The sequence below is a fragment of the Megalobrama amblycephala genome, linkage group LG22, assembly GCF_018812025.1.
Source record: "Megalobrama amblycephala isolate DHTTF-2021 linkage group LG22, ASM1881202v1, whole genome shotgun sequence".
NCBI classification, from domain to species: domain Eukaryota; kingdom Metazoa; phylum Chordata; class Actinopteri; order Cypriniformes; family Xenocyprididae; genus Megalobrama; species Megalobrama amblycephala.
Window position 1 is genome coordinate 8,016,431 of NC_063065.1, and position 26,972 is coordinate 8,043,402.

The 26,972-nt window shown below is 34.4% G+C and overlaps 1 protein-coding gene across 3 annotated transcripts in view; it reads left to right on the forward strand.

Moving 5' to 3' along the window:
• Positions 1-26,506, forward strand: part of LOC125258359 (guanine nucleotide-binding protein G(olf) subunit alpha) — a 32,888-nt gene extending 6,382 nt beyond the window's left edge. The window contains exons 1-12 of one of the 3 annotated variants that reach the window (XM_048175262.1): positions 2,359-3,081; positions 3,265-3,337; positions 5,188-5,242; positions 5,328-5,447; positions 8,811-8,908; positions 20,398-20,452; positions 20,595-20,668; positions 20,801-20,859; positions 21,696-21,816; positions 21,924-22,054; positions 22,299-22,366; positions 24,636-26,506. In XM_048175262.1, the coding sequence (XP_048031219.1) occupies positions 2,943-3,081; positions 3,265-3,337; positions 5,188-5,242; positions 5,328-5,447; positions 8,811-8,908; positions 20,398-20,452; positions 20,595-20,668; positions 20,801-20,859; positions 21,696-21,816; positions 21,924-22,054; positions 22,299-22,366; positions 24,636-24,782 (1,140 nt within the window). In that variant the 5' untranslated portion in view covers positions 2,359-2,942 and the 3' untranslated portion in view covers positions 24,783-26,506. Of the gene's footprint in view, positions 1-2,358; positions 3,082-3,264; positions 3,338-5,187; positions 5,243-5,327; positions 5,448-8,810; positions 8,909-19,349; positions 19,530-20,397; positions 20,453-20,594; positions 20,669-20,800; positions 20,860-21,695; positions 21,817-21,923; positions 22,055-22,298; positions 22,367-24,635 lie in introns of those variants that run through there. The other 2 variants (XM_048175261.1, XM_048175263.1) reach the window with 2 other exon arrangements.
• The last annotated feature ends 466 nt before the right edge of the window (positions 26,507-26,972 follow it).

The following is a 26,972-nucleotide window of genomic DNA, read 5'->3' on the forward strand; positions in this document are numbered from 1 at the left end:
TATATATATATATATATATATATGTAATATCTTATCATATATTTTATATATGTTATATTAAAATTTCTACATTTTAATGTCATTTAAAATCTGCAAACCACCATATGGACTATGTCAGCTTCTGTTTTCTGTAATGTTAAACCCCTTTGAGCCACTGGAAGACATTTTCATATATTCTCTGACCTTACATATCTCAGTGGATATGCTGGAAATGACGCTTTTACATTTTTCTTCCTCATAATTTCAATCCATGTTCGATTTGTATTCGCAAGAATGGTTCTAGTGGTCATATTTCATGGCTTCCCACAGTTGCTTAATGGTTTAACAAAACACTCTTCATTTCACGTGAATTTTAAAGCTTTTTTTTTTTAGAATTTATATGAGAAGTGAAAGTCATGTGTTCTTGAGTGTACAATAAGAGAACTGCAATTTCTAAAGAAGTTATTTGAGGACATGGTATTTTAGGATCAAATATTTCTGTTCAGTGCTGATAAGATCCAGCCAGGCCAAATAATTAACATTATAAAAAAAAAAAAATCATTAATAAAATTGAATAAGGAATATTGACTGTTTCTAGGTAAATCAGACTTTCTTGTTGAAGTCACTGTTATAGAAAATCATTTTGTTTCCTTTATATTAAGCATTTATTTAGTGAAACCCAATCAGTTGGTGGTGGTAAATTCACTCCCTTCCAGGTCTGGCAATACCATTGGAGTAAAAAGGGTTGTGCACTAACTCAAAAATTGGTATTTTAGGATGAATTTGTGGTTATTAAACAAAATTGCCCTTTGCTGAAATATTCGGTTTGATAACACAATCTTCCTCCTTTTTATTTTAATAATTTAATAATGTTTTTGCTCTGTCACATTTCTGTATTTAACTGGCAATATGGCAGTAGCATGTCTAAATTCCTATATATATACACACATATCACAACATTTATATCACAACATTTTTTCTTTTGTCAAATCAACTTAGATAATTCAGATAACATAATATTTTGAGTTTCTTTTGATTAAATCAATCGCCTTTATTGTATTAACTCAATTTTTTTTATTTCAATGAACTCAAAATTAAGGCAACCAGGTAACTTACTTTTTTAAGTTATATATATATATATATATATGTACAGTACAGTCCAAAAGTTTGGAACCACTAAGATTTTTAATGTTTTTAAAAGAAGTTTCGTCTGCTCACCAAGGCTACATTTATTTAATAAAAAATACAGTAAAAACAGTAATATTGTGAAATATTATTACAATTTAAAATAACTGTTTTCTATTTGAATATATTTCACAAAGTAATTTATTCCTGTGATCAAAGCTGAATTTTCAGCATCATTACTCCAGTCTTCAGTGTCACATGATCCTTCAGAAATCATTCTAATATGCTGATCTGCTGCTCAAGAAACATTTAATGTGTACAATTGTACAAAATATTTGTGTACAATTTTTTTTTCAGGATTATTTGATGAATAGAAAGTTCAAAAGAACAGTGTTTATCTGAAATCTAATCTTTTGTAACATTATAAATGTCTTTACTGCCACTTTTGATCGATTTAATGCATCCTTGCTGAATAAAAGTATTCATTTCTTTAATTTTTTTTCAAAAAAAATAAAAATAAAAATTCTTACTGACCCCAAACTTTTGAACGGTAGTGTATAATGCTACAGAAGCTTTGTATTTCAGATAAATGCTGTTCTTTTGAACTTTCTATTCATCAAGGAATCCTGAAAAAAAAAGTACACAACTGTTTTCAACATTGAAAATAATCATAAATGTTTATTGAGCAGCAAATCAGCATATTAGAATGATTTCTGAAGGATCATGTGACACTGAAGACTGGCGTAACGATGCTGAAAATTCAGCTTTGCATCACAGGAATAAATTACTTTGTCAAATATATTCAAATAGAAAACAGTTATTTTAAATTGTAATAATATTACTGTTTTTTACTGTATTTTTAATTAAATAAATGTAGCCTTGGTGAGCAGACGAAACTTTTTTTAAAAACATTATAAATCTTAGTGGTTCCAAACTTTTGGACTGTACTGTATATGTATGTATGTGTGTGTGTAATTGCACACAGTAGTACACAACGAAATGGGGTTAGAAGCCCAAAAGACGCCTAAAACAGTAAATAATAAATAACTAGTAAAAAATAAACGGTAAACAGTACAATATATATAAAGCAGTCATCTAAGTGTGGTTTTAGAGGGTGCAGATCAGCTCAGACTGGTTTAATATGTTTTTTTTTTTTGTCTCCAGTATAAAACTTGACGGACTTTAGGACCCAGCCATTCGTCTGCTACAATGATGTAGCAGACCATCTTAAACCATTTAAGATCAGCAAAACCAGCTTAGACTAGTTTAATATGTTTTTTTCCCAGTATAAAACGACAGACTTTGAGCGGCAGTTAATCATCTGCTACATTGTCACACCCGCTGCACTTTACATTGTAACATTTTTCACTCACGTTGTTACGTTGAAACATCCGTTCGATCTCGTTCGTTACAGTCAGTCAGCGATACTTTGTAACAGTTTTCCTGGTTCCGGTCATTACCAGGTGTGACAGACAGAGGCAGTGCTGAGTTACAGACTACAGCAGAGATACAGGCAGAGAATATCACATAGAAAAAATACAGAGAGGGCGAGAGAACAGAAGAGAAGGGAAGAGCGCCTGGCAGGGGCTCACAGAGACCCCCGGATCCAGATGCAAGTTCATATCCCACCTTACCGATCGATATGTGATCAATTTTATCAATCCCGTCGCTTGAATGACGCCCCGACTGCTTGAGACGTTGTAACAGGGAGGAGAAACAAAAACCTTCCCGGCGACCTTTTTTTTTTCTGTCTATTGTGGATCATTTTCTCTCTTTGGAATCGGAATTGGATTGATCATTCATAAGGACAGCGCACAGATTGGCTTCGAGGGAGTAAGATGGGGTGTTTGGGGAGCAGTAAAACCGAAGACCAGCGCATCGACGAGAAAACACAGCGAGAGGCCAACAAGAAAATAGAGAAACAGTTGCAAAAAGAGAGACAGGCTTATAAAGCTACACATCGACTGTTGTTGTTGGGTAAGAGGAGACTTGAGGCGTTATATCTGACATACGAGAGCCATCCGAGGCTGTGTTTTTAAATGCGCCGTGTTTGACAGCTCAATCTGGCATGTCGGATTGTACATATGAAGAACACACCGTGATATCTGAAGTATCTGAGAGACTTTGCGTGTATTCTGACGGCTGTTTTTGCTTTCGTAGGGGCTGGTGAATCGGGCAAAAGCACTATCGTGAAGCAGATGAAAATTCTTCACGTCAACGGGTTTAATGCGGAGTGAGTACATGTTTACTGTCCTAGTGACATATATGTGCATGTAAGGGCGTTATATGAAGGTTGGGCCCTGTGTTCAGCCTCGGCATGGCGAAGGAAACCCTCATACATGCTGAGGCAGATAGTGATGTAGCACTACGTGCTATCAGCTAGTGCTTCACTGCAACATCACTGTTATATATATATATATATATATGCTCGTACAGAATCTGGATGTAGGTAATGTATGGGTGACAAGTGACTAAAATCAAATACTAAATGTTTATCAGGTCTCTGGGTGTGTTAAAGTTTCTTTAAAACACTTTTTGCATACTAAAAATAGTCATAGCATGTCTAAATGACAGAACTTTGTTGGGGAAGTTATGCTTGTTGAAGTTGAAAAATCAAATTTAGCCTATATTACATTAATATATATCCTATAATATTATTTATATTAACCTTTACAGTGTGGGAGGAAATAATAACTGTCAATTTAAAGGGTTAGTTCATCCAAAAAATGAAAATTATGTCATTTATTACTCACCCTCATGTCGTTCCACACCCGTAAGACCTTCAGAACACAAATTAAGATATTTTTGATAAAATCCGATGGCTCAGAGAGGTCTTGCCGGCAAGATAGTTAACACTTTCAGATGCCCAGAAAGCTGCTAAAGACATATTTAAAACAGTTCATGTGAGTACAGTGGTTCAACCTTAATGTTATGAAGCGACGAGAATATTTTTTGTGTGCCAGAAAAAACACGACTTTATTCAACAATATCTAGTGATGGGCGATTTCAAAACACTGCTTCATATGAAGCTTTACAAATCTTTTGTTTTGAATCAGTGGTTCGGATCGCGTATCAAACTGCCAAAGTCACGTGAACTATTGAAATTTCGTAACACTTATGACGTAACGAAGCCTCGTTTACTGAAATCACGTGACTTTGGCGCTCCGAACCACTGATTCGAAACAAAATATTTGTAAAGCTTCATGAAGCAGTGTTTTGAAATCGGCCATCACTAGATATTGTTGTTATTGTGTTTTTTCTTTTGTGCACAAAAAGTATTCTCGTCGCTTCATAACATTAAGGTTGAACCACTGTAGTCACATGAACTGTTTTAAATATGTCTTTAGTAGCTTTCTGTGTATCTGAAAGTGTTAATTATCTTGCTGTCAATGGAGGCCTCACTGAGCCATCGGATTTCATCAAAAATATCTTAATGTGTGTTCTGAAGATGAACGAAGGCCTTACAGGTGCAGAACGACATGAGGGTGAGTAATTAATGACATTATTTTAATTTTTGGGTGAACTAACCCTTTAAAGGAGCCAAAATGAATACCCTTATGTTGTTCCAGTCTTTTTGTATATGCAACACAAAATGAGAATCATTACACAGCACTTTTTCATGCAACTATATATCCAGCTTCAAACTACATTTATGTTTCTAAAAAAGCTACATAAAAGTAGTTCAGATATGACGTTTCAAGTCTTCTGAAGTCATATGATAGATGTGTGTGAGGAACAGGCTGAAATTCAAATTGTTAGTCACTGAAAATCTTTCAGCTGTCATATCTCGTTGTGATGCGGCGTGTTTGGTTACGATTTGCCAGAAGCGATGCTGATTCTCACACTATGCTATCGTATGGCTTCAGATACAGTGCACAAGTCATATCGACTGTTTTTATGTTGTTGTCATTATTAAAAAATAACAGCATACAGGCTTAAGGGTGATTAAATAATGACAGAATTATTATTTTTGGGGTGAACAATTCCTAGAACCAGGAGTTGCATATGTGCAATTTAACCTTGCATTTTATTTATTTGTATTTTTCTGCCTTTTTACTAAATTTTAAATGTTTTCACATACAGGGAAAAGAAACAGAAAATTCAAGACATTCGCAAAAATGTGAAGGACGCCATCGTGGTAAGCGAGACGCTTAGTTTCTAGAAGTTTTCTATATCTAATCACAGTCTCATGTCTCATAACTCATTTTTATTTTTATTTCTAGACCATAGTGTCTGCAATGAGCACTTTAATACCACCCGTCCCACTCGCTAATCCAGAGGACCAGTTTAGGATCGACTATATCAAAAGCATAGCGCCGCTCTCTGACTTTGATTATACACAGGTAAGGAGCCTCATTTTTATAATTTACCTAGAATGCTTTCAATGACTTTTGAATTTGTGTAAATGTGTTGAGGTTTTTGAACCGCTTACCGAGAGGTTTTGTATGAGTCTTTTGCATGATTGCTGATTTATGAAAATAAGAATCTTTGGCTTGGTCTTTTTTAAATCACGTACCTGAGGTGAAGTGCCTGCCACTAGCTGAAAATTTGAATATGTTTCTGAGGAACGTTACTTTATGGGAAGACAGATGCTGTCTGCTTTGTTGTTGTTGTTTGAGTTTGTGATTTAAATAGGTGGTAAACATTAAAATAATTAAGAATAAGAATAAAAACAAGGCCCGGTAATTTTGTGTACTATATTTACACACATTTTCGGCAGTACTCAAAATATTATAGTTATATTAAATACTAGTCAAGTAGTCAGAATATGTATTTTTATTATAATATGATTAGCATGTTGCTATGATTGCTTGCTTTCAGTTTGTGGTTTGTCATGCAGTGTTTATGAGCACATCGAGTCAAATTAAACCACAAGCTTTTTATGTTAAATTACAGGTTTGTGAGGAATATTTTGGGTTCATATGTAGGATTTAATTTCGAAATTGACTAATCCAGGAGACCTTGACTAATCCACGGGACTGAGAAACACAGTGTAGGTTTTCACATTGAATGCATTTGCATCAATTACTTTAGTCGTCAATACTAAAGTGTAACTCGGGACAAAATGTAGTCTTTGAATTTGTAAATGAGTGATTTTTGTGATGTAGACATTTTATGTTGCTGTCTGGCATAGGTTTACTGATTTGTACCAGTCATTAGAAGACAAGGAAGTCATGGAAAGTTGTTGATGACCTTTTCTCTTAGTTTTGTTTGTTTTATGGTATCAAGTTAAAACTCAGGAATTGGGTGTTTTTCTGGGATTTTTATTTCTTCAGTGAAATATGAAGAATTCCATCTAATCTGTCTGAATCAGACTGAAACTGACAGTAACTGTAAGTTCTCTCTCTGTCATACTGATGTTGTCTGTTAGCTTTAGCTTAGCATATGCTTCTGCTGTGCTTGAGTTTTGTTTGTTAGCATTAGACAGTGTGCAACGGGGTCAGTTATTTTCCTTATTATTTTGTTGTGATATTCTAGCACATTTGCAGACAAGTTGGACTGTGATATGGCAGATGTCTCCAGCCTGTGACTTTTGATTGCACAAATGTCAGCTCTCTGTTTTTTTTCAGATTGTCATTTTTAGACCGTGTGGATTCTGCTGAAATGGAGATCTGTAATTAGACAGTTTGAGACCACAGATCTTTTCTCAGCTCAAATTAAGTCCTGGATTTTTCTTTAATTAATTAATGGCAGACATCTATACTCGCCCATGAATTCATCAATTTTAGAATGTTTGCACGGTTGGATTGTAAATACTGGAAAATCCAGTAAGTTCAGTTCTTATTTAGAGAGTAGTTTGCCGTTTACTCTTGGGTTCAACAGGTGATAGATACAATATTGACTGCTAACATGTGTTATTGGTTTACCTTAAACATGCATCAAATTTGCAAGATTACTCTGGTGGAATTACTGAATCCAGATAGAGATTTTTGGTAACACTTTACAATAAGGTTTCATTTGTTAACTTTAGTTAGTTAACTACATTAGTTAGTATGAACTAACAAGGAACAATATTTCTACAGCATTTATTAATCTTAGCTAATATTAATCTCAATATTTTTAGTTTAAAAGTTGTATCTGTTAATATTAGTTAATGCACTATGAACTAAAATGAACATTTTTATTCATTAACTTTAAAGGTTAATGAATGCTGTCAAAATATATTGCTCATTGTTAGTTAATGATCTATAGAGCCCCTAAAGATGGGAGGAAAAAATATAGGTCAATGCTTTTGCGTGCGAATGCAAAGTTTCTTTGGGAATGCAAAAATTGTGCGCATTAAATATATTTTTTCCTCCCATCTTTCATTTTTCCCATCGCCATTTCCCTTCAGGGCCTCCGTACAAATGAGACTTTATTTTAAAGTGTTAGAGATTTCAAACATTGACTCAGAAAAGTGTTCCTGTGCTGTTAGTTTCTTCAGTCGATATTTTACTGTGGTTCAGGAAATATATTTGGATTTTTCTTCTAGGGCTGCACGATATATATCGAAATATCGCAAATGTATATATCGCGATATGTGTATCTTGCAATAACGGCATGATTTATATACTCCAAAAGATTACAAAAAATCCAAGTTTTAGGTCAACGCAGACATATTTTACATATGTGTGACATGCTTAATGTTAATAGGCGCAATAAGCAAAGTACTCAGGCGCACAGAAAGCTGCCTCTCAGACGGCGCATGATCTCAAATTTAGTTCTCGCAGTTTATATGTCCAAATACACACAATTTTTTCAAAATGCCTATCTTGGCGAGTATTCACATAAACACAGTCAGTTATGTCTTAAGTGGACTAAACAGTCGAGAAAGAAAGCACGCGTGTAACGGTATATTGGATCCGTGCAGCTCTTAAAGTGACAGCAGCCTAATAAACCTGCTTCCTTCTGTGTGCTTAATGTTAATCAAACAACAAAAGACAATGAGAAAATCACTCACTGCTCTTGACTGAATACATTTTGTAGCTTTAAAAAGAGTCAGTGTATATTTAATCCATACAGTGAAGACTAAGCAGTGTTATATTTTTACATTTATTCAATTTCTGTTGTAAAATAAACCTAATGTAGGCCCACCTGAAACCCTAAACCTCCCTGGTTTACACTGACGTTAAAATGACACTTACTTTTTATGTTATGCTACAGTAAAACACTGCTGTTCACTTTCAGAAGTTGTAGGGATGCTTTCTTCTCACAAAAAGAGTGTGTAACATGTATGTTGGTTATATCTTTTTCAGTTTTTAAATATATTTAAATATAATTTATTTTACAAAATTAAAGCTTTATTGTATTGCATATTGCATTATTGAGTTTCTGAAAAGTACATGTCTGTGAAAAAAAAAAAAAATAAAGCTAAAAAAAGATTTAATGTTTCAGTACATTATGTAAAGTTGCAAACAAACTAATAAAAGAAACTAGCGTTTGAATGCTTGTGTAATGAGATGTGCTCGAAGCAGTGCTGAATCCACAGTGGTGGGCCGGTGTGATCAGTCAGACTATTTCCAGAACAGCTAAAAGGCTTTTAACAAAAACACATTTTATGAATGTAGCTGGAAGTATGTAGTGGTATAAGTTCAAGAAATATCTCTTAAATGAAGCGAGGCAGACATAGTTCTAAAAATGCTTAATAATGTTATTGAAATTGAATCATTTCGTTTTTTTTATCATGCAAACATATAAAAAATTATTATTATTTTTTTTTCCCACAGGAGTTTTTTGACCATGCGAAGAAGCTCTGGGATGATGAAGGCGTTAAGGCGTGTTACGAACGGTCCAACGAATATCAACTAATCGACTGTGCGCATTAGTAAGTATACGTTTTATCATAGTAGTGAGCCTATGATGATGGTGGATTTTTGTTTTGTGAACTGGCATAATTAAAATTGAAGTTGATTGCATATTGCTTAAGTTTTTCTCCGTTGATATTTATGATAAAAGCTGTGATTATTGGTTTGCGCTGTTTTGTGGTTCTGTTTATTTGTGCAGATATTTATGGTGATGGTGGTAGTCATTTGAAAGTTGAGAGCATAATGGAGATAAGGATATGGTTGGATATGTCAGTAGCAAATAAAGTAAAAACAAATAACGTATTACTGACGTTAACTGACGGTAAATAGTGAGAGAGATTGAGAGAACATTTAAATGATTTATGTATAATGAGTGGTTCCCTACATTATTACAGGAAGGCGATACAGTAACCGCATGATATTTTCTGTGCGCAAACACCTGAAGTGCGCGCCCAAAAAAGCTGCCCCTCAGACAGAGTGCGAACCTACTAAATTGAGTTCCCTTTCTCGTCTTCTTGCACTTGAACGGACAAATTCATACAAATTGTCAAAATTCACGTAACGCCGAGTATCCATGTGAAACTTAGTCGGTTATGTCTTTAGTGAACGTAAACAGTTGAGAAAGAAAACACTTGTGTAACAGCAAGTGACAGCAACCTAATATTCCTGCTGCTGTCTTTGTGATTTATGTTAATCTAAAAACAGATGACACGACCCACTTTATATTAAGTGGCATTAACTACTATGTACTTACATTTAAATTAATCATTTGATACAATGCACTTATTGTGTACATACATGTTTTTACATTGTACTTATATTTTAAAAACACCTGCATGTAATTACATCTGTAATTAATTTCTGTAATTACATTTATAATTACACTGTTGACCCATCCCTTAACCCTTACCCCTACCCTTAAACCTACCCATACCACCAAAGCTGTCCCTAACCTTACCCGTATCCACCTCAATAGCTGCAAATGTGTTTTGCAATTCATTATGAACCCAATAAGTACATTGTACTTATTTTTGATGTAAGTACATAGTAGTTAAGGCCACTTAATATAAAGTGGGACCGATGACACAAAGAAAATCACCCAGTGCTCTTGACTGAATCAATTTTGTAACTTTAATAAGGATTCATATATATTTAATTTATACAATGAAGACAATGCAGTGTTATTTGATTATTACCTTATTCAATTTCTGTACCCGAAAATTGTGATGTTTCACTGGTATCTAAAAATTTGAACCACTGGCCCAACTGTGCCAGTAGAAAACATCCTTAGCTGTTATTACATTGTGTTATTAAATTAAAGATAAAATATAATAGAGCAATAGAATGAACAGTGAAAGTAACAGAAGCTCCTGATATATTTTAACAGGCATAATTAGGTGTGAAAATAACTGAAGGAATTATATATAAACAATTATGATATGACGCATATTCTTTTGGTTTCTCTACCTAATATATTTAAAAATTACAAATGCAATGAAAATACAGGTATCGGAACTCTGTATGGTCAAGTACCAGTATTGGACTCGGACTCATTCTGGAAAAAGTGGTATCGGTCAAGTCACCTTTTTACAATGCAGATTGTGTCAAAGCAGCTTTACAGTGATAACTAGTATATAATTTTGGCTGCACAGCAGCTCTTAAAGAATAGTGTCAGTGCAGGCAGATCAAAGCACTGTTGAATATCGAATGTCAAGTCAAATGTCAAGTGTCCCCAACTAAGCAAGCCAATGGCGACAGCGGCTAGGAACCCAAACTCCAACAGGTGACATCAGGTGGCAAACAGGTGGCAAATAGGTGTTAAAATGGAGAGAGAAAAAACCTTGGGAGAAACCAGGCTTAGTCGGGGGGGCCAGTCCTCCTCTGGCGAACAGTGCTTTGTTACGATTCAGGTTGCTATCATAAGTCTGATAGGATCGCAGCATTCAAAGTATTTATTCCAGTTCCATCCGGTTGAGGATGCATCCCTAGTAAACATCCCTAGTAAACATAGCAGGATTCATATGGGCCTGTTTAAAAGTTTGAGGACAGACATAGTTAAGTAAAATAAAGTATTATTTTTCAGTTTGAATATATTTTAAGATGTAATTTATTCCTGTGATCAAAGCTGAATTTTCCAGTCTTCAGTGTCACATGATCCTTCAGAAATCATTCTAATATGCTGAATTGCTGCTCAAGAAACATTTATTATTACTATCACTGTTGAAAACAATATTTTTGTGGAAACCGTGATACATTTTTAAAGGATTCTTTTAAAAAGTAAGCTTTTTTTTTTAAAATAGAAGTCTTTTGTAACAGAAGTGTAGGTGTTTATTGTGACACTAATAGTTATCTAACAATCGACTAGTTGTTAGTAACTATTTTTGCTTTGTAAGTCACTGACAGTGTTGTGCTTCAGCTGTTTGAAAGTGTGCGCCGTAAAATTTTCTTGGAAAAGTTTGTCTGTAAATCGGGGTCAGGTAAACTTGAAACCAGTTCAGACTACCCATCAACTAGTCTGTTTTGAAAATATGTAGTTTTGCACATCCTTGTAAGGAACGTGCCTGATCAGGTTCAGATGAACCTGAAACCAACCTATTTATTCCGGGCTTCCTTAAGACATTCGGGCAACCCACTACAAACATGTCGTATATGTATTTAAGACATTCTAGGTGCATGAATGATCTGTTTTTACATCCACTGTTGGCTTTTATAGGCCAGTGCAGACATTTGTCCTGTACAACAGTGGCCGTGTGTCAGGTATGAAAGCGTGAGGAGGGTGGTCAGGTCATGGGAGTTGGTCAGCCGCTTTGTAGGACGCAGATACCATCACCAGCTAGTGCAGTGCCTGACACATAATGGCGACTGTTGTCTCTCAGTCAGAAAAGGCCCGGAGATACTCCGAGAATCATACAGACACCCAGCTGCTCTCAATACAGGCTTGTTCTTTGTGGAAGACTTTTACAATACTGAGAATTCCTCTGTTATACAACTTCAAATCAATGTCTGCTCAGATACGTTTGCTGTGATCCAGGTCGATCCATGGATGTGCAGTCGTTGAGAAAGTTTTCAATTGCTTCCACTTTGTTGTATTTTTTCAGTATTTGGAAAGAAATTGTGAGCGGTGTTTGCCCCTGCAGAACTCGCCCTCATGATTCTAGGGTAGGGATGCAAAATTAATCGAAATAATAATGAAATTGGCTTAGTGTGATTATCAGTCTGCAAAAGCTGTCATTTATATAAATAAATATACTTGCTACTAGGGCTGCTCGATTATGGCAAAAATCACAATTATTTTTGGTCAATATTGAAATCATGATTATTTAACACTATTATTGGTGGGCGATACGTTCAAAATCTTTTTTCACGATATGAGTAATTTTAAAGGGTACCTATTATGCCCCCTTTTCACAAGATGTAATGTGAAGTTTCAGCTCAAAATCCCCCACAGATCATTTATTATAGCTTGTCAAATTTGCCCCTATTTGGGTGTGAGCAAAAACACGCCGTTTTTGTGTGTGTCCCTTTAAATGCAAATGAGCTGCTGCTCCCGCCCCCTTTCCAGAAGAGGGCGGAGCTTTAAACAGATCACGCTTCGGTTGCTCAACAACAAAGCTGGAGAATCTCACGCAGCCAAAATGAGGATTGTCAGTAACGGTGTTCAGCCTTACATTGTTCAAACCGGAGTCGACACTGATGGAGAGACTCAGGAAGAAGTTACAACTTTTAGAATGAAACTGGACGTTTCTGAATGGTTCAGCTCATCCACTAGCATGTGCCGTCATGTTAATCTTTTGTGCAAATCCAGCGTTGAATTGACCCTCGTTGGTGAAGCAGTCCGGCGTAAAATGACGGCACGGTATTTTTTTTTAAGATGGAAGAGTGCGGTTTTACAGATGCTATAAATGTGGCTTTCAAATGAACGATTTACCAATAATCATTATTGACCTGGATCGAAAGAATCAGTCTATGTATTTCTCATTCACACCAAAAACGATAACTATAACGATAACTATATTAGCGTCCACGCCAGCGGATGATATCATTCTTTATATTTTAATCATGCGCTGCAGTTTTGTCATCTGCTGCTTTAAATGCTGGAGCTCATTACAGCAGGATGGATTCTGATTGGCTGTCAGTGTTTTTATTGTTCATCAGCTGGAAAAAAAAAATCATTCTGAAAATAATTCCAACGATATCGTTTCTCTGTGCCATTAAAGTTGTAGTGTGGACTCTGCTATTCTATATTTAGAAAGATTTTTAAAACTATACATTTATTGTTATCTTTATAGTTATCATCCTTGGTGTGAATGGGCCTTTAGTCTATGCGTTTTTTTAATTAAACTGTCTGGAAAAGTAATAGCACACATTTCCTCAACAAACCACATGATTTGGAGGTGTCATTCATACAGCACAAATGTCGCAGGACGAGTTACGCAATAAAGTTTAATACTTGGCGTTAAAGGTTAGTTCAAACACTAACCCTAAGCATGAACGATTATAATAGTTATGCTGGCTTTGGTAATCCAATAATTATATCTCTCATTATTATACCAATAATCCAGTATTATATCTCTCTTTTGACTATATTTCAAATATATATCCATCCTTTAAAAGAAACCATAATTTTATCTAAAAAGCTATAGAAAAATACAGTAAAATGTACTATTTCCTTTGCTAAATAAAACGATTGAAGATTGATGTTTAAGAATGTTTTTATGTGTAGTATTAAATAAAAGTTATTAAAAAAAGTTTTACTAATTGATCTATTTTTACTACAACATTTTAAAGCTTGTAAAATGCCATGCAGTGTTCAGACTATAGCTCCACAAATAAAACGAAAAAATATTTTTTGTTGTGCATGCTTAATAATTTGTAAACTCGCATTGCCATCAAGCTGTTTTATCGCAATGCATCTCAACTGCCCTTTGGCCTGTGAGATCACTGAATGATCCCTCGTGATTTTGTGACATCTGTCTGTGTTCGTTTCTATTCATCTATTGCGTGTCTATTTTAAGACTAAAAGAAAACGGATTACATGTCAATGTCAAACGGCCGAGACGCACACAAATACATGTTTGTACTGAAGTGGGTCGGTGAGAATGAGACCGTGCTGTTGTGATAGAGGACACTTGTACAGAAACGGTGAAAGCAGCAGTCCGAGCGAGAGAGCTCCCAGTTGTGTGTGGCGTTCTGCAGGCCCGGCTGTATGGAGATTGTGGTTGGGCTGTCTGTCCCCCTCCTCCCTCCGCCAGAGCTTATGTAAAGGAACAGCGCAGCCGGGGCAAGCAGGAGCTATTTATAGCGCAGCACTGCAGAGCACTCACTGGTGGAGGGCGTCACGTGTGTGTGCGCGCCGCCGAATCAAAGGGAGTATCCCGGCAATGCGCGTAAACAAAGGAAGGTCAGAAAGAGAAGGTGAGGCGCAGAAAGGGCCCGTGTGTGTGTGTGTGTGTGTGTGTGTGTGTGTGTGTGTGTGTGTGTGTGTGCGGTTATACATATCAGACCCTCATAAGTGCTTAAAGGGAATAAACATTCACTGATGTACAGCGGCGCTCTCTCTTTCTCGCTCGCCCTTCTTTTTTCTGCCTTTTCCTACATAGATACACAAACAAACACGCGCACGTGCATTTGATAAAAATAGCAACAGATTATGAATTCCTTTTTTAGCATTTCGGGTTTCTGTTTCGAGATTTAGCCAGCATTTACCTAAAAATAGAACGACCCCACAGAACTGCTCAAAGCTATGAAAACCAATTATGATTATTAAACCATCATGTAATTATGTTAACGTTGCTTGCCATCAAATCAAAATTGACAATTTTTTTTTTATGGAATATTGCAGTATTTGATCATAAATTAGTTATCTGTGCACATCATTATTTTATTTTTTTTATTCATATGCCCTCGTAATCTTTAATCAAAGCAACAATAGGTAAGAAAAGACTATCACAACTTCCATTTCATGCTGAGCTTTTTAATATGATTTATAATAGACAAATATCTTGTGCCAAGTATGTTACTTTAACGTATTTAGGTGAGCTTAAGGTCTACAATAAGGATTTATTTTCTGTAATTCATTTTTTCCCCCTTTTCCCACAGATCTGAAAATTACATTTTATTTTAGAAATATATTTTTTTATATATTTGCAAAAAAAAAAAAAAAAAAAATTGTAGCTCATCCCCACTCCTGTCCCACAGATATGAGAATTATTTTTAGCAACATTTTTGTGATAATATTTTTTAATTGATTTTTAAAAAGTTTTGCTGGAAAACAATGACATATGATGTGACTCATTACTGAATTGTTTATAATTTTCAATGAATTCAAACTAAATTAAAGACTAAATTATTTAACATTTAAAGAGTATAAATTATGATCATTTGCATGTAGGCTGGTCATGATTATTGATTATTAGTTATTTGATCTAATCACAATTATTTGAGGTAACCATGCAGTTTAAATTTCATTCACATTTTGCCAATTTATATTACGGTTATATTATATTATAAAAAAATAATTCTATAAATATTATTAATTTTTTACAGCATTAAAGTAAATCATATGGGCCTATTTTTATTATTATATTAAATATGATTCCAAGTAAAAAAATACATAATAGGCTTACACCACAAGTGACGTGAACAGAATTGTTTGTATGACAATTAATCGTCAACACAAAATCCATGATTGTGACAGGCTTAGTTGCATTCATAAATTATATTTTATATTTTTTACATTTATGCATTTGGCAGATGCATTGCATTTAAGCTCTACAGTTCATGCTTTCCCTTGGAATCAAAAACCATGACCTTGATGTTTCTAGCACCTACAGGAATTTATATTTTTCATGAGTAGTTCAGGCTTTCCATGAAAGTGCAATTTACAAAAAGTTTGCAACGAGTGGAAAAACAATACACTTACAGCAACTGGTACTTCAAAATTTGATGTTTTAGTTTCAATTCATGCATGCAAGTATGTTTGAGTGTATGAAGAATGAGTCGTGTCAAAATAAAACCAATATTTATATTAATAACTTTTTTTCAATAATTAAAAGTCCAAACCCAATACAAACCAGAAGTTTGAGAAGCCTTGGAAAAAAGTCTTGTCAGATTCTATTCTCATTTACTGTTGTGCTAACTGTACAAAAGTGGTGTAATTTCAGCAGTTAAAGTTTGTAACTTTAAAAGTTTTGTGGATTGGAAGAGGTTCTGTATATTACAGGAGAAATGCAAGCTCCAAACAGCTTTTTCAGTCTAATTCAATAGCGTGCTTAGGGGTGTGATTCTCACTTCGGGTGCGAGAGGTCCCGGGTTCAAATCCCGGACGAGCCCCCAGGGTGTAACAAGTCGGGTTCCGGAAGTAAAAAATCGACTCTTTTTCTCCATAGGGAAACTGATTTTGAATGATAACTTATGAACCTTTAAAGACAGAACTACTGTAAGCTACGAGGTTGATAGTATTTACTTCTATTGAGGCTGTAACAGTGGAATTTTTGTTGAAAAACTACATTACCCATGATGCTGTACAGAAAATTACAACAATCGGAGTCTAATGCTGCCTTCATGTGCTCTTGAAAAGTTTCCTAGGTAAAAATTGCACATGAACACCCGCCTCCCATATATAATATTTTGCAATTAACTTAATTTTTAAATGCATACTTTTATATTTCTCCAGCGTTTTTAATTTGCTTATGCTGTTTGCAATGCTTCATGGGATTGTAGTTCTTTCGGTTGTACCTTTGTCTTTTTGTCAGATTTTCAAAAACGTTTTTGCTTCAAATCAAAGTTTGTGGTGTTGGGCTTCACCTGATTGGCTTGGTTCATGGCTTATAGCGAAGACTTTATTTAAATCCCCATGGGAAAGAGAATGGAAAAAATACTTCTGGAACCAGCGCCGCAGAAACAGGCACCGTTGAACTCTATAATCTTAGAAACCTTGCACCGATACCCACAGCTGTAGAGCCGTTGTACTTAATAGGACATGTGAAACGTGTTCAAACATTCCCATGTTGTTCAGTGTGAACTGGATTTACAGGTTTTAGAATGACTCCCAGGACAATTTCCCTGTTTTCCCTGTGATCTAGAATCAACCTCATGTTCCTTAACAGCGCACAGAGCGCCCATCGAGTACAATCTGGGCTTGATTATCTTATCTTGTCTTATCTTATCTTTGGTACTGAACATTCTCAAGACTACCAAGAACCACAATGATAAATCGGATTAACAGAGTGAGAGATTTTCAGCATAAGAGCGACAAAAGAGATTAAATTAAAAATGAAAATAAACAATGAATAATTTTATCACTGAAATCTGATCATGTCATGCCATATGTTTGTTTTATGTTGTTTATTTTATACTATAAAACAAATGAAATAGTTTTGGTTTTAGTTTCAGATCCAGTCACAGGTTTTGCCATGATGAAGTTCAAACTAACTTGATTAGTTCTTTGTGATGTTACACAAAAATGAGTTTTTGTTTTGATCTTAGAGTCAGTCTGTTTATTACAGTATATTTTGTTCTGCCTAAATCAACCTGTGGAATTTGTTTGGATTGTGCTTCTGTGACCGTTGGGTCAAGACTGATTCAAGTAAGATGGAGGTCTGGGGAATCGCCGTGCAAATCTGAATTTATCATGTATGGTCGATAGACGGTCTGTCCCGCAATTTGTCTCTCTCACAAACACATCTTCAGCTTGCCTGATGCTGATGAAGAGGGCTTTTTTATAGTCATAAGATGTACGGTCACTGTATTTTTAGAGCGCTCATATTAAGATAAAGATATAGTTTTGGTTGCTCTGGACTTCAGTTAGGGAGGAGGACTTCACAACTCAACTACAGATCCGACATGTGCCCTCTGGAGGTGAACATTAGAAATGCAAGGGCATATTTGATGGTTGTGAGATGCATAGGTGTTATTTACATTGTGTATGGGCGATTTTGTCCCCACCACTATATGAAGCCGCTCACGCCAAAGATGTGTTGATACAAAAAATAATTTGTAGCTGACAAGCAGGAGTTGTTGTCATTCAGTGTATGTTTATGATAATGAGTGGCAGAATTTTGCTGACCAATTGTTGAGGTTGTTATCAGTTGTCAAAAGTTACAATGTTCAGATGATGACAGTGGCAATGTTCTTGTTCCAATCTGTCACTATCTGTTCTGAAAAACCACAAAACAAAATGCAAAGGAATGTGTTTCTGCTCTGATGTACAATGTTCTGTCCATTCGGTCAATCAGAAAACAAATTTACAGTATTAAAGATAATATGATCAGGTATACTTGAAAGATATGGTTAGATGGTAAATATTCAGCATTGGATGTTTAGTAGCAAATATCTAAAGTATTTATTCCACTAAATCTAATTTTGCTTTGTTTATTTTTATTCTTTGGTGTTTCAGTGGCATGTATTTAACCCAGAATATTATTTTAAATACTGAAATGTAATTGTACATTTGAAGTTGGTCAGGTTTAAATTTATTTAATTTAAATTGATCAAAATTAAATTAATTTCTTGTATGAAAAATACAGTAAAACAATTATATTGTGAAATATTGCAATTTAAAATAATATAAAATAATTTTATTTAAAATAATAAATGTTTTTAATTGTAAAATATTTAAAAATGTAATTTATTCCTGTGATCAAAGCTGAATTTTCAGCATCATTACTCCAGTCTTCTGTGTCACATGATCCATCAGAAATCAGTCTAATGCTTCCTTCACGCATGTCATAATTTCCGTAATTTCGAAATGACAAAACGTGAAGTTCTACTCTGAACTGTTCATGTCTTCACACTCAAAATTATGTTTTTAAACATTTTTTTTTTTTTTTTACGCTATCAATGCCTAAATGAATCTGCAGAGGTCAGGTGGTACAAGTTGGAGCTCTCAGAAAATTCCCAGTTTACAAGTTGTAATTACGAGTTCTACAAGGACGTGAACGCTTTTTACAAGTTGAAATCTCAGAATTATGGTAATTATGACATGGTGTGAACGCATATTTATATGCTGATTTGCTGCTCAAGAAACATTTCTTAATTTCTAAAAATGTTGAAAACAGTTGTGCTGCTCAGAATTTTTGTGGAAACTATATATATATATATATATATATATATTTTTTTTTTTCAGGATTCTTTGATGAATAGAAAGTCCTAGATATTAATGAGTTAAAAGTATTAATCTGATAATTTGTAGTGTTTTATACTTATATGTGCATTTTCACATCTAAAAGAATTGCTCCAACATCACAAAAATTAAAAAGCAACACAGTCCACACAAACCCATTTCCCTTTATCTTTCTTTCTTTCTTTCTTTCTTTCTTTCTTTCTTTCTTTCTTTCTTTCTTTCTTTCTTTCTTTTTTTTTTTTTGGCAATGTCGTTACAGATTGTCTTGTTGTCACAAGCTTGTGGGATGAGTCTATATTTGTCTCTGTTAGTGCTGATAGCATTAATATCACATGATGGTCACAGAGTGTTGGGCTAATATTCTGCCTTTCTGCAGGGAAGTAAGAGAAAGATATGTGCTTGTTATCTAACATTCTTCAGCTGCGTACTTGCTGTAGGGATGCTTTCAGGGGCTCAGTTCTCATTCACATCCAATGACTATATATCAGGTCCTGTGAATATATTTGACACAGCAACAGGTAAATCTAGACCTTCAAAGGACATTGTTAGAAGGTTCTTCATCGATTGTTTTTGCCACTTTTAATACCGTTTGTGATGATGAAAGTAACCAAGTGTCATTTGAGACACAATCAAAGTGTTTTTGAAGACGATTATGTAGATATCATTTCTTTTCTAGTGTGAATGACACTAGTACTTGAGCAGTGTCTTTGATATTAATTAGCGACCATAGTATTATTTGTTAGTACAAGTCACTGATATGAGGTGTGTGTGTGTGTGTAATACTTTTATGAATAAAAGAAATGCCTTTATTCAGCAAGGATGCATTAAATTGATCAAAAGTGACAGGAAAGACATTTATAATATTACAAAATATTTTCAAATTTATAAAATGCTGTTCTTTTAAAGTTTCTCGTCATTAAACAATCCTGAGTAAACATATCACGGTTTCCAAAAATATGAAGCAGCACAGCTGTTTTCAACATTGATAATAATAATAAATGTTTCTTGAGCATCTAATCAGCATATTAGAATGATTTCTGAAGGATCATGTGACACTGAAGACTGGAGTAATGATGCTGAAAATTCAGCTTTGATCACAGGAATAAATTACATTGTAAAATATACTCAAATAGAAAAAGTTCTTTTAAATGGTAATAATATTTCACGATATTACCGCTATATTTTTGATCAAATGCATGCATCCTTTCTTTTAAAAACATAAAAATATTATCTTTTAAAAATAGACAAACTGCAATTATGCCCAATAAAGATAAAGATTTCATTGTCTAAAATATGAATGCTGTAGTTTGGTGAAAATATATGTATTAATGAAAAACCTAAATGTGTAAAGTTGATTTAGCTTTTTCTTCGTTTGTGTATTTACAGCTTTCTTGACCGGATTGATGCAGTAAGACAAAGCGACTATACACCAACAGACCAGGTACAGTTTGAGCTTTTTCAAAAACACACACCATGTTCATTTGTAAATGAGAGACGGCATGAGACACTTTGTAAATGTCTCGCCCTTTATTTTCTAAAAATTGTCCTTTCCTAACACTTTCTCTCAATGGTTCTTCTTTCAGGACTTGCTTCGCTGCAGAGTGTTAACATCAGGGATTTTTGAGACGCGATTTCAAGTAGACAAAGTCAACTTTCAGTGAGTCCACTTTCTGTACTGTGGATATGTACTTGCAATATGCGAGTGTTGAATTGTCATGTCTTAATATGTCCACTAGAGGGACACATTTCACTTCCTATAAACCTCATGTCTCTGTTCTTGTCTTTTCAGTATGTTTGATGTCGGAGGTCAGAGAGACGAAAGAAGAAAATGGATTCAGTGTTTTAATGGTATATTAAGTGTGTGTGTGTGAATTTGAGTGTGTGAAGTTATGCTTGTGATATCTTAGCATCAGTTGCACATGCATGTTAAACAAGTTTAAAGTGATGCCATTATGAGATCTGAAAGGTTTCTAATGTTGTTTTGGAGTCTTCTACAACATGTTTACATGCTTTCAAGGGCAAAAAACACTAGAATTTTCTCATAATATACAATCACCTCTTTTTCTCACAGTAATAAAGGATTCAGTCTCTGTAAACCCCTCCTTTCTCAGAGCCTGCTCTGCTCTGATTGGTCAGATGGCCTAGTCTGTTGTGATTGACACAAACAGCCATTACCATATCCGAATTTCAGCTCTGGATCTTCCTCAGCACTTGATGTACATTAATTTGAATTGTAACGATGGCGTCTTTTCGACATGTTAACAACGCAAACATAACTCTTCCAATCTCAGCTACAACTACAGCGTTTGAGGGTCAAAGTAGACGTTGTTCGCGAGCAGCCAATGAAAATCATAGACTGGCATTATGCAGATTTCTCGCAAACCTACATGGGTTCGCACAGGAAGTAAGACTGTAATGACTCGTTTCAGACAGTTCAGAATCAATTCTTTGTTTTCGGAGAAAATAACTCATTTATCTGCACTTTGATATTTGAAACTTTGCAAACCTTTTACATTCACAAACAGCCATATCTCACACTACATGAAAAGTAATATCTGAAAAGGCATAATGGGGCACTTTAATGTGCGATCTTTAACAATTTCACATGACATACTTAAAAAATATTGAGTTTGAAAAAATACAAAGACACACCTGTGGTGCTGATTTGCTGTGTTTCTCTGCAGACGTCACAGCGATCATCTTTGTGGTAGCGAGCAGCAGCTACAACATGGTCATAAGGGAAGACAACAACACAAACAGGCTACGGGAAGCACTTGCTCTTTTTCGCAGTATCTGGAACAACAGGTGAAACTTTTTTTTTTTTTTTTTGTCATTTTTTAGTGCTTGTTTTTAAGCATAAGTGCAAGCTTTACTGACCCCTCGTCTCTGTATTTTTTTTCTTCTTTCTCCAGATGGTTACGAACAATTTCTGTCATATTGTTCCTTAACAAACAGGACATGCTGGCAGAGAAAGTATTAGCTGGGAAATCTAAAATTGAAGATTATTTCCCTGAATATGCTTGTTACACCATACCAGATAAAGGTTAGGCTTTTCAACCAGACATACACATCACTAGAGACTCAGAAATCCTGAAAAAGTTCTAAAGTTTGCATGTAAATGGGGACATTTTTGGTTAAAGGAAAAATTAAAATGGTGTACAAACTCCATAAGTATCATAAACATAGTACATTTGACCATTCAGTTTTGTGAATTGAATCAGCTGATTCATGTGCAGGTCAATGTCATCTTCCCTGAATGTTAATTTGTGGAGTCTTTTCTTTTTCAGTAACTCCTGAACCAGGTGAAGATCCCAGAGTGACAAGAGCCAAGTTTTTCATTCGTGATGAATTTCTGGTTAGTATTTTCATTTGTCATACACAGGTTAAACGGCAACTATTGCAGTCACAATTCACTTTGGGATTTTTATTTGATTTTTCCCCAGCAAATCATGTTTATTATTAAATGATGAAGAAAAGCCCTGTTGATGGGCAGTTTATAGAGACCAATAATAGATTTGACCAATATTCACTCTTTTCTACTTAATCCACTCCAGTAAACCGATAATTTGTGCCATCTTGTGGACCTCCAAAGCATAAACATAATGCTGTTTACTTCATTTTCAGCATTTATCTTCATCCACACTCTGATTCATTGGATTCACTCAGTTGTGTAGTTCATTCAATTTGGCATTTGTGGGTTTGATAAAAAGCTAATAAATAATTACATAGTAAAAGTGTAAAATAAAAAAAAACAAAACAAAATAAAACATGCTAAAAAGATGATTTTTTAAAAATGTATATTTTATTATATATTTATATTTAAATTTATATATACATTTAATAATTTCATTAAACCATTTTATAAATTTTATATATATATATATATATACATACATTTTATACATATATAGGGGTGTAACGGTACATAGAGTCAGAGGACGAATACAGGCAATCACAGGCGATCCACACTCCAATCTAGAAAGGGGCGTGTGCGGTAATGCAATGCTGTTTGCTAACCGCCACAATCTACACACAAACCCTAATCAAGAGTTCACATGACACGCAAGAGCTTGCTAGTAGCATACTCTATAGCGTATCATTTTTGTGACGTGCTACACAAACTTCACGAAAAGAAAACCGGGACGGCAGAAAGCGGCATTGTATTTTACAAAAGCGCAATGTTTTGTTTTTACTGTGAGTGTACATAAATTAAAAAAACCTTTACAGTTTCTAATGATGTCTTACTCTTATCTGTATGACCATAAATGACGGAGTATATTTATTTGACGAAGTTAAATGAAATAAATGAATTTCAAAATAAATTAAAAGAAATGTAGCACTGGGGACTTGTTGGTTTTTCCTGTTGTACTGAACTCGTGTTGAAACGTGACTTCTGTGTAACGTTACACCCCAATAAATATATATATATATATATATATATATATATATATATATATATATATATATATATATATATATATATATATATATATATATATATACAGTACAGTCCAAAAGTTTGGAACCACTAAGATTTTTAATCTTTTTAAAAGAAGTTTCATCTGCTCACCAAGGCTACATTTATTTAATTAAAAATACAGTAAAAAACAGTAATATTGTGAAATATTATTACAATTTAAAATAACTGTTTTCTATTTGAATATATTTCACAAAGTAATTTATTCCTGTGATGGCAAAGCTGAATTTTCAGCATCGTTACTCCAGTCTTCAGTGTCACATGATCCTTCAGAAATCATTCTAATATGCTGATCTGCTGCTCAAGAAACATTTAATGTGTACAATTGTACAAAATATTTGTGTACAATATTTTTTTTCAGGATTATTTGATGAATAGAAAGTTCAAAAGAACAGTGTTTATCTGAAATCTAATCTTTTGTAACATTATAAATGTCTTTACTGCCACTTTTGATTGATTTAATGCATCCTTGCTGAATAAAAGTATTCATTTCTTTAATTTCTTTTCAAAAAAATAAAAATAAAAATTCTTACTGACCCCAAACTTTTGAACGGTAGCGTATAATGCTACAGAAGCTTTGTATTTCAGATAAATGCTGTTCTTTTGAACTTTCTATTCATCAAGGAATCCTGAAAAAAAAAGTACACAACTGTTTTCAACATTGAAAATAATCATAAATGTTTATTGAGCAGCAAATCAGCATATTAGAATGATTTCTGAAGGATCATGTGACACTGAAGACTGGAGTAACGATGCTGAAAATTCAGCTTTGCATCACAGGAATAAATTACTTTGTCAAATATATTTAAATAGTACACAGTTATTTTAAATTGTAATAATATTTCACAATATTACTGTTTTTTACTGTATTTTTAATTAAATAAATGTAGCCTTGGTGAGCAGACGAAACTTCTTTTAAAAACATTAAAAATCTTAGTGGTTCCAAACTTTTGGACTGTACTGTGTGTGTATATATATATATATATATATATATATATATATATATATATATATATATATATATATATATATATATATATATATATATATATATATATATATATATGTAATAGAATAATAATCATGAAAACAATTCTTGTAATCATTTGAAATGCCTAATTGCACCTGTCAACTTCTCTTTTCACAGAGGATCAGTACAGAAAGCGGAGACGGCCGTCACTACTGTTACCCCCATTTTACATGCGCAGTGGACACAGAAAACATCCGCCGGGTCTTCAACGACTGCCGAGACATCATCCAGAGAATGCACCTGCGGCAGTACGAGCTCTTGTGATCTCACTTCGGCTCGCCGGGACCCTTGTGCTCTTTACGAACGTGTCTCCAAACTCCCACACTCGCGAGGCCAAAACCGCAGACAAAGAATACTACTGACGTTTGGAACACCACCCTTCGGTTTTTAAGTTGTTTAATTTTAACTCGTGATTCGGGTCGGTCGGTGGGGTGGAAGACGGAGAGGGTCACTGGGTTTTTCCCCACATTTTTATTTGGATTGCCTTTATTTTTGCCATTCCATGAAGCCTCTGGCTACCTCCTTTTTTTTTTTTTTTCATTCAAATAAAAAATGATATCGTTGTGTATATTATCTGGCGCCTGCCTGCCAGATTATGAAGATCGCATCACCTTGTGACCTCCAGGAGTCCTAGTCTCGCACCCCGAACCTTGATCTTCTGACCTATAGGGCTCTCTGCTGCTCTTTCTGTTTCCGAACACTGAAGATCGCCCACGGACAGAGGCGGGGACGGGGTGGGGGGCTGGGGGTTTGTCGAACACTGGGAAAACGAAGTGAAGTAATGCACTTTTCCATCCGGTTTTGACTGACGTTTTTCTTTACGAAGATGGACACACAATGTAGCATCACATCATGAATTTCTGTCCCACTTAAGGCTGCGGACAGGTCAGAGGATGGTGGGAGTGACCACGCCCCCTTTCATTGGAAGGAGGCGGGCCGATTGAAACGAGGAGGAGGGGCTCCAGAACATTGCTGAAGCCTCGGTTTGAGAACGTGATGGCGAAAAGAAACGCCCCATTTCTTATTTTAGTTTCTTAACTTGTACAGACTGTGCAAGGTTGATTTGTTTTTTTTTTTTTTCCTTTCCTGTACAGACTATAAAATGTTATATTATTTTGTACAACTTTATTGAAAGAGAGTAAAAAATCTACTTGTAGATCTTTGTGCCTTGATTATGGCTGTACCTGTAAATGAAGCTGATACATATGTTTTTGACTGCGCTGTACAGCTTGATGTCACCCCTGTCGGCAGAAGGGACTGTGGATGGGGACCTACTCTGTAGTTTAGTTTCTTTTTTTTCTCGTTTTTTTTTCTGCTTTGTTTATATAAAAAGAGAAAAAGTTCTTAATTAAAAATAAATATAGGAAAGAAAATCTTAACCTGTATACATTATGCAAATTGACCCCCTTACCTGCGGTTATGATCGGACGAAACGGCACCATGCCTTCTCGTTTTTTTGTTTTCCGTTTCATTTTAAATCTCAGCTTTAAAAACAGAAAAATTTAAAAGAAAAAAAAAAAAAGTTGAAGTGTCCAAAATCACAACCTGGTGTTGTTTTCAAAGGAACCTTTTTGGATATGAAGTATGTCTGAGATTATATATATATATATATATATATATATATATATATATATATATATATATATATATATATATATATATATATATATATATATACACGTTTGTGTCTGTGAGTGCGTGCGTGTTCACGTACAGGAGACAAACATTGAGCCACAGACGCATGACATTTGTGTGTGAGTGAGTGCGCGCGTGTGTGCAAGAGTGCATTGTGTGCACTCTTTTATAAATGTGTGTACATGTAAATTTATACGTCTATATAAATATATATGTACAATTCTACATGTTTAATTATGTGTGTGTTGGTGTATACATACTTTAGTATGTATACAGTGAAGATGTGTACTTACACACATAGGTAAGCATGTCTAGAGTGAAATGAATAAATGAGAGTGCAATATTGAAAGCAACTGTGCGTGTCCGACGATTTTCACCATACACCATATAGACAGTGAATAGTAAACTGAAACTTTTTTTTTTTTACTATAATTTCTTTAATATCAATATCATGTGATATCAGTTTATAATACACATCCAAATATACTCTTTTATTTTTTAAAGCAACAACATCAGAACTTCAAGATGTACATTTTTATTTATATTTATTCAAGTTTTTTTTTCTTTTATCAGCTGAACACCCTTGGCAGTCCTAATTTATTTGCTTTTACGAAAATCTTTCAAACAATGTGATCCACCAAAACAACACATTATGTTACACATGCAAATTTTGGTTGACAAAATTTTAAGTTCAAATATGTTTATATATATATATATATATATATATATATATATATATATATATATATATATATATATATATATATATTAGTATTACTCCAGTAAATCTCAAAACTTTTTAAATCTGTAAATACTATG